Source organism: Onychomys torridus, chromosome X (assembly GCF_903995425.1).
Source record: "Onychomys torridus chromosome X, mOncTor1.1, whole genome shotgun sequence".
In the NCBI taxonomy this organism is placed as follows: domain Eukaryota; kingdom Metazoa; phylum Chordata; class Mammalia; order Rodentia; family Cricetidae; genus Onychomys; species Onychomys torridus.
The window spans coordinates 85,348,365-85,360,902 of NC_050466.1; the positions used below are offsets into that span (position 1 = coordinate 85,348,365).

Here is a 12,538-nt window from a genome sequence, read left to right on the forward strand (position 1 = left end):
TAGGAATCATAAAATGTGCCCCCTTCCTGAGTATGCCTGTCACAGCCTGGGACTGAAGTCATGGGTTTGGGCTGGTGGAAAGACTTAAATTCCCACGACCCAGGCCCAGCTTCTGATCTTGTTATTAAGAAACCATGTGATTTTCCAAAAGGTACTTCATTTCCCAGACCCTCAATCTCCTCATTCCTAGCTCTGAAAAGCCTTTTGTGACATGATGTGATTCCCTAATACTCACTATATGGTAGATAACATTTTCTCTGCTGTCCCTCAAACTCTGCGTTTAGTTTCCAAGAAAAAGAGTACCCTGTTACTTTGGTTTATATTCTCAGCCATATTATGTCATGGGGTGAACTTTTTCGGTTGGGTGACAGCAGTATATTCTTTTATAGTACTGTCTAGCTTCAGAATGTGCACATCTACACACACTACATCTACCCATTAATGCCTGTAAATTCAAGCACACACAGAAAAAAAGCCGGGTAGTATGTTAAGGGGCTGAGTAGATTACTGGGAAGGTAAGGGCGGCATAGGAATCCAAGTGGAGTGGGAGAGGATGCTGTAGGGTGGAGGAAGGTAGGAGAGGGAAGGAAGTAGTCAGAGTCTGAGAGGGAGATGGGTGGGGTTGGACCTAGGGGAGGAGAGATTGTAAAAATACTAGCACAGATTTTGATAATCAGAACCATAGAACTGTGGCAAGTCTTTTCTAACCTGACTCGAAGGCTGATTTATGTAAAGTGTCCCACATGCTCTCTTGCTGATCCTGCAGCTCACTAATTATCTTGGCTGGCTAGCCCAAGAGCTTCTGGAGTCTACTTGTCTCTGCCCTGTTCTCATGCACCTCCTTGCCAGGCTATTAGGTGGATGGATGGTAGAATTCAAATTCAAGTCCTCATGCTTATTGTGCAACCATTTTACCAATGGATCCAACTCGCCAGCCCCTAAATCTTATTTTTAGTCTCCTGTCCCTTGATTATGATGTCTCAAGCTTTCCTAGACACTGGGTCTAGAATGCTCCTGCACTGCATCTCCTCATAGTGGCCCTCACCTAGCTTTACTGTTTAATAACAGACTTGTCTAACCTTTCTTAAATGGTAGGAGTTTACCACATCTAAAACTCTTCTCATGCTTCCTATTTCTCCCCGAGGAGCCAATCTATATGTAAATATCTAGACTTTATTCTCTCATGCCTTTTTCTTCACAAAGCCAGATCACATCTCAACTTAATTGTCAGGGTTAATCTGGTCCCAGAAAGATGGGTATAATTCTCAGGTCACATATGATCACAATAAGCAGTTGCATGGGGGAAGAATAGAAGTATTGATCATGGAAATGTGCAGTGGTGTACAAAGAGGTAGGGAACTAAGATGAATTTCCCTGCCCATAGTGAAGAACAGCAGAGCACCACAGCTGCCTCTGCTTCGCTCCGACGAGAGGGAGACTATTTGAAGTCTAACCTTCCAGTAATGCCCAGTTTCGTGACCACAGTAACCATCACCACTTTAACCAGCGTCTGTCTGGTGAAGTGGGAATGTGAGGCATTACTTCATTGGTTCTTTTTTGCCCCTGGTTTTCACCATTACTTTTTACTTGTGCTATTACAATCTCTCCTCCCCTAGGTCCAACCCCATTCATCTCCCTCTCAGACTCTGACTGCTTCCTTCCTCTCCTACCTTCCTCCATCCTACGGCATCCTCTCCCACTCCACTTGGATTCCTATGCCGCCCTTACCTTCCCAGTAATCTACTCAGCTCCTTGACATGCTACCCAGCTTTTCTTTGTGCTTGTATTTGCGGGCAGTAACGGGAGTGTGGTGTGTCTATGGGTGTGCACATACACATGGGGGGTAGGGAATGACATGCTCGGGATTTCCACTTTCCAGAAAGTTGAACTAGTCTGCAGTGACATTGTTTTATTTTAGGTATTTATTTTAGTGCCAAAATCCTTTAGGCTCTAGGTGAACATGAATGAAGGAATCAGTAAGTTCCTTTAACTTTGTCAGGGGAAAGGTCCATGGGCCAATACATCGACAGTATTTTTACTCCTTCTACCAAGGTCTTCTGAAAGATGCTGCTCTTCCTTGGGGCAGATACTCAGGTTTTGTCAGGGAATGCTCTTCTCCTCCCTCCCCCAGCACCTATCAATGAGCAGTGGTATCAGCCGCAGAAATGGAGGCATGTTGACTCATGGACTCTGTTAAGTTGCTAGAGGAGAAAATAGGATTGTTAGGTTCCTGAGTGCAAATGCAAGACTTAAAGCAACCACGTTTCTGGTTTTTTTTTTTTTTTTCTTTTTTCTGAGCAGGCTACTTCTTTCTCCTCCTTTTATAATGTTTGAATGGGAAAGGACCTTGGAAACCCAGTAGTTTGGTCATTGTTTCAGAAGGGGAAACTCAATGTCAGAGAGGGGAAGGGACTTACCCAAGAGATTGCAGAGAACACAGGGTGAGTTAATGATAAAACTATGATTTGAAGCCAGATGGGTGTTCTGGTCGCCCCTTTGAAATGGCCTTTCCACTATTCTGTATTTGACTGTCCATCACCGAAGTATATGGTACTTTCCCTCACAAGAGACACAGAATCCACGATCCTGAACAGTTGCCAGAACAGGAAGGTATATCTCACCTGAGAGACTTATATGCTTATCAAAAAGTGAAAGTGAGTCTTGTGTTGGGGCACATACCTGTCATCTCAGCACTAGGGTGGCAGAAGTAGGAGGATCCGGAGTTCAAGTCAACCCGCTACTGCTACTACCCTGTGTTAAAAAAATGTGAATGTATAGAAATGGCGGCACACACCTGAAATCCAGTAGAGGAAGTAGGATTATTGGTTCTAGACTAACCTAAAGTAACATAGTAGGACTGTGAGTTCAAGACTAACCTAAGCTACATAATGAGTTTAAGGCTAGCTCTGGCGACAAATAGAGCAAACAAAAGTAATGTGTTGGGGAAGGGCTAAAGAAAGGACCACGGTACTAATCTGAGAAGAGGTGAGCCTGGGAATAGGAGGAAAGAAAGTGAACATAGAGGACAGATATTTGGAAAATACCTCAATTCTGAAGAACATGAGGCCCAAACAATGTAGAAGGGAACGTGCCAGGTGAAATGAACCCTGCAGAGTGGAATGAAGTGTTGAGGAGGAGCTGAGGCGATTTAGTCAAGAAAAGTTTCCTGAGAGTAGCAGAACTCTGAGGAGCTGCTATGGACAGCAGAGGATCTGTGTTCCCTGGGAGCTTACATGAAGCGTGATTGGAAGTCACAGCGAAGAGTTCAAATGCACACAGGGGGAACTTTCTAATCAGTAAGGACGCCTAGAGAGGAAACAGGGCAGCTCTAAGGGGCAACGGGTTCCCCAACAGTGGTAACTCACAGTCAAGAGCTGCCCAAGCATCTGCTAGGGTGTGGCCCCCTAGTAAAGCTCTGGCTCAGACTGGGGGCGGAGTCTGATGGTCGAAACTTCAGGGGCTAGGGACAGTTGAGAAAAGTGGGAGGGGGCAGAGTGGGCCTGGGTGGGCAGTGGGAGTCCTTCTCGGTTGCGTTTGGGACCCCGGCCTGGCCCCCCACGTGGCCGGAGTGGTTGCACTGGGCTGGGCCAGGCTGGGCGGGGCGATGCCAGAAGCCGCGGGCAGGCTGGCGGGAGGGCGGGGAGAGGCGCGGAAGCCCGGCCACATAAAGGAGCGAGCGGCGCAACGGGGGCGGCTCTTTCCTGGGTGGGGTTTGCAAAGTCGTGGCCCGTTAGCAGGAAGCGGAGCAGTCGCCCGACGCTAGAGTGGGACCCAATCTGAGCACCCGGCTCTCCCGAGTCCTTGCCGAAGTGTATTGCGCGCTCAGAACAGCCCGACAGTTTCTCGCCAAACTTCACCAACTCCTCCGCCTTTGCCGCCACCATGCCGAAGACGGTGAGTGCCGGGGGACTGGCGCTGTCGTTCCAGGGGGCTCCAGTTTGACCCTTGCCGCCCTTGCTGCGGACTTGCCTGGCCACAGGCCTGCCGGCAATGCCGGGCTGTCCCTCAGGGCCCTAAGAAGGAGAGGATAGTGGGATCCTAATTTGAGCGCTCTGGAGGGTGAGGGGGTGTCCGGACTAGAAGTGTGGAGAAGGAGGGGCCATCCTTTCTCAGGGTCCAATTCCCCTCCTCTGGGATGAGGCAGTGGAAACTCGGGGTTGTTGGGCACTGGGAAGAGGACTCTACTTCTGAGAACACTTTCCCGGCCCAGGAATTGGCGCCTTTGTGGAGCAAGGCTACCACTGTCCCAGAAGAGCCCCATGGTAACAGAGAAGCAGGGAGGAGAGAGGAAGTTGCTCAGGGCGGATCCCGCACGCCCATCCACCTTTCCCACAGCCGCCCCCCTTCTCCCCGACTCCTGCTTCTGCCCCCTTCCAGGGCTCCTCAGCTCAAACTACTTTCCCTTGGGAGATGAGGGGGATGGAGAGGGGCTCATCTGCTGGGTTACTTCCTTTTACCCAGGGGGTGCAAACACTTAACTAGGCACAAGTCTGTGGAGGGGCCCACTCAACCTACTGGAAGAGAGGGCAGGTTTCTCTTCCTCTAAGAAATCTCTGAGAGACACAGTACCCCTCTATCCCCTCAGGACTGTTCTGTGAGGTATGGGTTTTCTCCTGTGAGTGCCACACCTATCTAGTGTGGTGCTTGATTAGAGATCTGGTCTCCACCCCACTGGCTGTTTCTAGAAGAGCAGAAGCCTCCAGGGAGTGAGGCCTAGGGGGGCCGGATGCCCAGTAGGGAGAGGTGGGGGGAGGGGTGTGTGCTTGACTAATGAGCTCTGCTTGCTTTTGTGCAAGTCACGCCTGGTCCTTGTTCATGAAGGCCCCATGACCACTACGACTTGAGTCTCTTAGGTGAAGGAGCTTGCTGGCCTCCTGTGTTGTATGTTGCTAGTCCATCCATCTTCCTGGGAGTGCCTGAGCCTCGAAGAGCTGAGACAGTGACTAGGATGCTTAAGAAGAAGGGATGAGGATCACTGGGAGGAGACGAGAGTGAATATATACGAGGAGGTCTTTGTGTCTATACAGAGGTTTAGTTCCCACCTTGCTGTATTCCAGTGGTTCTTGAGCTTCTCAGAACTCTGTCCTTAAGGAACACAAAGTTTCTCTTTTAGTTTTTAATATTTTGAGACAAAGTCTCATGGTCTTATGTAAAATGATACTTTGTGAAAGTATATCCATAGGTGAAATTATCCTTTGTTCTTCTCCCCAGCTGCCCTCCTGTGTGTCCCTCACACGGGTGCCTTTCCTCCCCTCAGTCAGTCTTCCCTTCTGTTTTCTTAGCACATGTATTCCGCGCCGGACTTTTTGGTTAGTTGTTAATTTTTGAAGCAGGATCTCACCCTATAACTTAGGCTGGCCTGGGACTCTCCACATAATGCAGATTGGTCCTGAATTTTTACCAGTCTTCCTGCCTCTGCCTCCACAGTGCTGAGATTACAAGCTTGACAACCACCATACCTGGCTTGTTTGTCTTGCTAGAGGGTCTGATTCTAGAGTTCTAGACCCCTGAGTTCTAGACTCAGGTTGGTCTAGAACTCACTTTGTAGCCCCAGATAGTTTTAAAAACTCTTGGAAGACATTCACTCTTCCAAGTGCAAAGATTGTAGGCTTGAGCCACCACCAAACTTGGCTTCCACTCTCCTCTGTTGTGCACTTAACCGTTTCTAAACTTGGAAAGATACAGAATGGTGGTGTAAAACCAAATGCTTTCCTTTGTATTAGCCATGGTTAGTTTCACTGTTATAGCCATTTTTTTTTTCCTAGCCAGGCCAAGCTGCTTTAAATCTTTTGAAATAAGCCTTTCTTGGATTGTTTCCTGATTGGTAGTTTCCTAAGTTTGGTCTTTCATGTTTTTCGAGACAACGGCCTACACTGTAGCACAGGCTGCCAACTCCTAGCAATCTTGACTCAGCCCTAGGGGTGCTAGGATCACAGGCTTTCACAATATCACCAGCCCATCCATCTATCTCTTCTGGAGAGAAGACAATTCTAAATTAAAATGTCTCTCCTGGGACGTGGAGAGGTGGCTCAACAGTTAAGAGCTCTGGCTGTTCTTTTAGCTTCCGGTTTCAGTGCCCACATGGCAGCTTACAACTGTCTGTAACTCCAGTTCCAGATGTCTGACTCCCTCTTCTGGCCTCCTTGGGCATCAGGCACAAATGTGGTGCACATATATACATGCAGCCAAAACACTCATGCACATAAAATAAACATAAACTTTTTTGTTTCTTGAGAAAGCCTTTCCGTTTCACTCCCATCTTTTAACTTAAAAAAAAAATCAACAAAAAACAAAACCTTCAAAGACTTTGGAAACTCTCTTGGATTCCCTAAAAACAGATTGTGAATTTTCAAGGTCTTGAGTTTTTTTATTTGTTTTATTTCAAGCTTTAGGATTTATGAAGTTAAAATTTATTTATTTATTTACTTAACGGGTTTTTATGAAACAGAGTCTCATGTATCCCAGGCTAGGCTCGAACTTCTAACCCTCTTGCTTCCACTGCCCAAGTGCTGGGATTTGAGGCATGTGCCACCATACTTGAACAACTACTAATTCCAATTCTTCCCATGGTATAGATGAGGAATCTCATGGTAGGGGAGGACTGACCATGTGTGAAGCAGCATACCAACAGGAAGACAACTTGAATCAAGGTCTTTGGGGGTCAGACTTGGAAAAACCTGTCTGGTTTACTGGGATTTTAGCTTTAGATCATTAGCAGGCCCAGGGGGAAAAAGTGATTGGTGATCATTTGATGGTATCATCCATGATAGCAGCCACAGAGCCCAGCTCCTTGAAGTATTTGAAAATGTCTGGGTCTGCATTCAGCTAAACTTTAACAGGGGCTAAGAACTGTTTATTTTCCTGCCATTCCTAGCATTGCTTGAGCCACTGAAGTGGCACGAAAGTGGTACTTGGCAAATAGGGGGCAGAATTTCAGGCTTCTAACCCTTGAACCAGCCCTGCCTGTAGACTTGAGGGTGGGGCAAGGGATCAGGAATGAAGGTTGCCTGAGAGGTTTCTGCCTCTATCCAGTGCCCCGCCCCCAGGATGTCTCTCTTTTTTGAAGACAGGTTCTTGCAATGTAGCCCTGGGCAGCCTATAAAATACAGGTTATTAACTCACAGCATCTTCTTGACTCTGCCTCCCAGCTGCTGGAATTACTGTGTGAACTACCGCCTGAGGCTGTTTGTTTTGAGAGAGTCTTGCTTTGCAGCCCACCCTACTTCTGCCTCTTCAGTGATGAAATTATGTAGTCTCTCCCACATCGGAATATTATTTAACTTACTATTGTTTTTATTGTTGGTGTGTGTGTGTGTGTGTGTGTGTGTGTGTGTGTGTGTACAAGTGGAGGTTAAGGGCATGTTTCAGGAGTCGTTCTCTCCACTGTAGGATCTGGGAATCAGACTCAAGTGGCTTTGCCTGCCATCGTGGGAGCCATGTCCTTTGTTTTGTTTGTGACAGGGTCTCATACTGCCCAGTTTGGATCTTAACTGGATATATAGCCAAGGATGACCTTGAACTCTGTGTACTCCCACCTTCCACATGATAGGATAACAGATAACTGTTACAGTGATTAGCTTTTCTCCACTTTTTTGATTTTCCAATTTGCTGAACCCTTTTGTGAAAGTGTAGATGGTATGAAAAAATCTCTTGCAGAGGGAGGGAAAAGTCGAGGCACAAAGTAGTCTTTACTCTCATGTTAATCTTGATGGGAAAGGTTGCTCTGTGAGTCTGTGATGGGGTGGTACTGATTACTGCATTATTTTCTAAATGCCTGTATGGCAGCCTGTAAGGGTAGTGTTGTCAAGCATGGTGGCTCATGCTTGTAATTGTAGCTTTTGGGAGGCAGAAAGATTGTAGTAAGTTTGAGACCAGCTTGAGCTATAGGGTGAGGGTGATGTCTTTTCTTTGGCCTGTTATTCTTATCCAACTGCTTCACTAGATTGTGGAAATGGAAAGGACATTTAGAGGTCTTTCCCCATGCTTCCCAATCTAATTCTCTATGGATGAGAAGTGATGACAGCTACAATTATTCTGAACTCTGTTCTAATAGTGTTGCTTGGCAACAGTCTTTCTTAGGTCCCATTGTATATTCCTGGGAGTTCACCCCCACCCCCACTGCAATTTCTAGACGCAGGGTCCCTGGAGGGGGAGGTCTGGCTACCAATAGTACTTAGTATCAGGGTTGGGCTTTTCATGGCTACACTAACTGGCTCTGATCTTCGAAGATAGATCTGACTCTGTCTGATCTTTGAAAGATAGAACTGAGTTTGTCATGTGCTTCTTTCTAGACTCCCAGCCTTTTCTCCCTGCTACCCCCACCACATTCTTCTGTCCCTAAAGAGGGAAAACAAACAAGCAAACAAACAAACAGTACAAAGGTGGTCTTCTTTGGGGTTGGCCGTTGGTCAGGTCATGATGAGGATTTTTTTTTCATAATTGACTGCCTTTGCTGTTCATCCCACTTACTTCATGCTTGATAGAGCTGAAAAACTTTTCAATTCCAGTTTCTTTTTGTGGTAGAAGAACCCTTAGTTTGGGGGGTCTGTTTAGCAGTTCATGAACTTGGAAGTCGGGTGTTGGGAAATAGAAAGTAAAACTGAACTTAGAGTATTTGTTCTACTTCTATATAAGGAGATGAGATGTTCTTTGATTTTTAAAGATTTAGTGTGTGTTATTTACATTTGAACAAATAAAATTTTTCCTTGAAGTCAGATGGTGTGCTGTACACCTTTAATCCCAGCACTCGGGAGACAGAGGATCTCTGTGAGTTTGAGGCCAGCCTGGTCTACAGAGTGAGTTCCAGGAAAGGCACAAAGCTACACAGAGAAACCCTGTCTCGAAAAACTAAAAAAAAAAAAAAAAAAAAATTCTTAAAGTGTTTCTAGGACCTTGAAAGAAGTTCTGTGAATGTATAGACACCTGGCAATAACTGAAGTTCTAAATCTGGACTGAGTCTGTCCACAAAATTAAGCAGGTATCTTTTTAAATTTTGTTTTTGAAACCCCAAAATTCTGTTGGTCCAGATTGTATGAGAATCTCTTAAAATATCTTAGGTTGTCGTATTAAGTAGAAGACTGAGAAAGATTCCACATGTCTCAATTTCCTTAACATTTTGTTAAATGTATAAATATAGACAACTGAGTTAGTTTAAGTTAATTGTGTTCATCAAAGTTGTTTCACAGTGGCAAAAATGGAATGAAAATAAAGGAAATAAAGTTCTACATGATGAAGAAAGTCTGGGCATGGTAGACAGGCTGATAATCTCAGCACTTGGGAAGTAGAGGCAGGATGATAAGAGTATAGGGTTATTCCCCACCCAACAGTGAATTTGAATATAGCTTGGGCAACATGAGACCTTGTCTCGTAAAACAACAGAAAAGTTATTCAAAGTGGGCCATTAGCTAATTCCTTTCTGTCGGCTCCCAGTATCTCTTTCAGCTTGTCATAAGGGACCTGTGCCAACAACAGGGTAACTGTAGGGACCCTTCTAATACTGATATTCTTGACAGCCTTGATGATACAGTGGTATATATAGCCGTGGCTCTCCTGTGTTCATATGCATTGAATTTGAGCGCCTTGGAGGTGCAGAGTGTACTAGAGGTACAGAGTTGATAGTGCTTGCTGAAAGGTATTATCTTGTCTTCCTATGCTTTGCAGTATTGTTTGGTGAGTACCAGTTTAGAATGTGGAGTTTCTGGTTCACTTCATTAGATCCTGCCAAAAATACTGGCATGATTAGGCTATTTCTCTGTCGGGTCTTGAGGTTTGGGCTGTTTTGTATTTTTCCTCACTTAGGTAAGAAAGCAAGCAAGTGAAACTACATTGTGAACGTGGTAAGTTTATTGAAAAGCTCTAGGCAAGCAGGAAAAGCTTTAGGCAAGCAGGAAAAGCTTTATAAAGAGTTGTGTGTGGTGGCTTATGCCTGTAATTGCAGCACTCTGGAGACTGAGGCAGGAAGATGCTGTGAGATTGAGGTCAGTCTAGGCTATATAGTGAGTTCATTGTCAGCCTGAGTAACTGAAAAACCCTGTCTTCATAAAGAGATAAATAAAACCTATGGAGGTTTCTCTACCTTTCTTCGCACATTGTACAGTGCCAGCATCATAGATTTCCTATAGCTTTACTAAAAGGTTAGGGGGGTGCTAGGTTCCTTTTTGAGGGGAGAGAAAGCTCTATTGAGACAGGTTTCACATAACCCAGGCTTGTCTTGAACTTGTGTAGTGGAGGATGATCCTAGTACTTCCATCTCCAAGTATTGGGATTACAGGCATGTGCTACCACATCTAGCTGGAAGTTATAAAGATTTATCTGAAAGTGAGTAGTTAGATGTATTGGTAGATATTAAGAAGATGGTGAAGATAGACAAATCTAAGGTATATACTACCAATGAGCTGAGGACTAGGTACTATGAGGTACAGCATTTCAAATAAATGCATTTTCACTTGGAGCATCCCACAGCTTCCTCAGCCCTAAGATTCACTGTATCTAATTACTTTTGGATGGCCATGGTTTCCCACAAGAGTATGTTGAGCTACAGAAAATCTGAGCTGGCCTTCTAGTTCAGCCTTCATAGTTTTGATGAGGACACTGAAGTCCACAATAAGGTAGAGATTTGAGTTATAATAGGGTCATGACATCTTGCCTGATAGCATTATAAGGGAGGATGTTTAGTGTTTTATGACTCAGTTGGGGGTGACTTGACCATCATGTTAGTGACTGTACAGCAATTCCCAGGGACTTCTAACGAAGATGGTTCAAGTCCTGGGCTTTTCTTGGGAACCCCATAGCACTTCCTAGGTAGGTGTTTTATCTTTGACTATGAAGGGTGGTAGAGGACAGATGGTTGAAGGGACATGGGGAGAGGCTATTTGCCCATGTTCCTGCTTGAGACTAGGCCTTACTGTCCTAAGAGTCACATTTGTCTTTCAAAGAGGATTTCTAGTCCAGGTTGAATGTGATCTAGTTAGGTAGTTGATGATGACCTTGCTAATTCTCCTGCTTCCACCTCTCCAACTGCTGGATTAAAGGTAATCACTACTAAGACTGAGTTTTATGAAGATCCGAAAATTATTTATGTGCATGTACCTCTCTCTTCCTAGTCCCTCCCCACTCTGTGTGCATGTGTGCGTGTGTGCAAGTGCTTGAACAGTCCCACATGTGGCATTGTCTATGGCATGTATGGAGGTCAGAGGACAAGTTGCAAGAGTCTCTCCTTCCAATGTGTTGAACTCAGGTCATTAGGCATGGTAGCGAGCTCCTTTACTGGCTGGGCCAACTCACTGCCCTTGTATTTTGTATTTTGTTTTGAAACAGATCTCATGAGCCCTGGTTGCCATTGAACTTGCTATGTAATGGAGCATGGATTTGAACTTCTGACCTTTCTGCCTCTATTTCCCAAGTGTTGGAAATACGGACTTGTACCCCCATGCCTATCAAGCTCTAACCTCTTTGAATTCAAGCTTGACCTGTCTCTTGCAATAGAAGACTACTATAGAACTTGTCTTTCTAATTTGATGACAATATTTGCTGCTGGAGCAGCCATTTCAATATAGTTTGGAGTCAACTGACCTCAGCTCTCAACCCTGACCTCTAGGTGTTTTGCTAATGGGTCAAGTCTGGGGAAGATAGATATCCCCCAAAAAGGACATTTTAGGCTTTCTTAGAAAGGATATAGTATTAACAAGTACAGATTCTAGAACTAGCCTGCTTAGACTCAGATTCTAGCTATGTGACCAATGAGTTGTTCCTAACATGCACAAGACCCTGGGTTCCATCCCAGAACTAAATGGAAAAGGAGTTAAGTAACTTACCACAGGTATAACTCATTAGTCACATAGCTATAATTCAAATCCAAGCTGCCTGGTTCTAGAGTCTGAATTTTCCTTCTCCATCTCCTTCACTCCTGTTTTGTTTGTTTTGTTTTGTTTTAAACAAAATCTTCTTTATAGAATAGGATAGCCTAGAACTTGTAAATACCTTTCTACCTTTGCATCCTGAGTGCTGGAATTACAGGCATGTGCTGCCATCCATGTCTGAATTTTTTTTTTAGTGGCCCAGGCTGGTCTCTGGACTCCTGGTCTCAAGTGGTCCCTCTGTTTAGGCCTCCTGCATAGCCACAGGTATGGAACAAACATGCCTCACTAGGTTATATCTGAACCTTATTGTCCTCAACTCTAATTGAAAGATAATACCTGCTTCATAGGGTTGTTATGGGGATTAAGTGAGATAATTTATATAAAATGCTTATAACTGTGCCTAGCATTTAACAGTGCCATATAAACGTAATCACCAATTATTACTGAGATGTCCAACCATCTACTAGGAGCTTCATCTTCATAATTTATTGAATTGTTACTATTACTGTAATGCATATAAACACAATGAATAGAGAATACAATTCATGCCTTTACAATTTAATTGGAGATTGAGGCCCAACTTATTCTTAGAAATAGTTTGATTTAAAAATACCATGCATTTATTTTTTATAAACAAATGTATGGCAGAGTTTCCTGGGACAGTAATGGTGACTTAAAAA

The 12,538-nt window shown here is 44.6% G+C and overlaps 1 protein-coding gene across 1 annotated transcript in view; it reads left to right on the plus strand.

Annotated features, from left to right (window-relative positions):
- Nucleotides 1-3,658: 3,658 nt before the first annotated feature.
- The window catches only part of Msn (moesin), a 73,359-nt gene continuing 64,479 nt past the window's right edge, over nucleotides 3,659-12,538 (plus strand). The window contains exon 1 of the mRNA XM_036174333.1: nucleotides 3,659-3,894. Within this exon, the coding sequence (XP_036030226.1) occupies nucleotides 3,883-3,894 (12 nt within the window). The 5' untranslated portion in view covers nucleotides 3,659-3,882. The remainder of the gene's footprint in view (nucleotides 3,895-12,538) is intronic.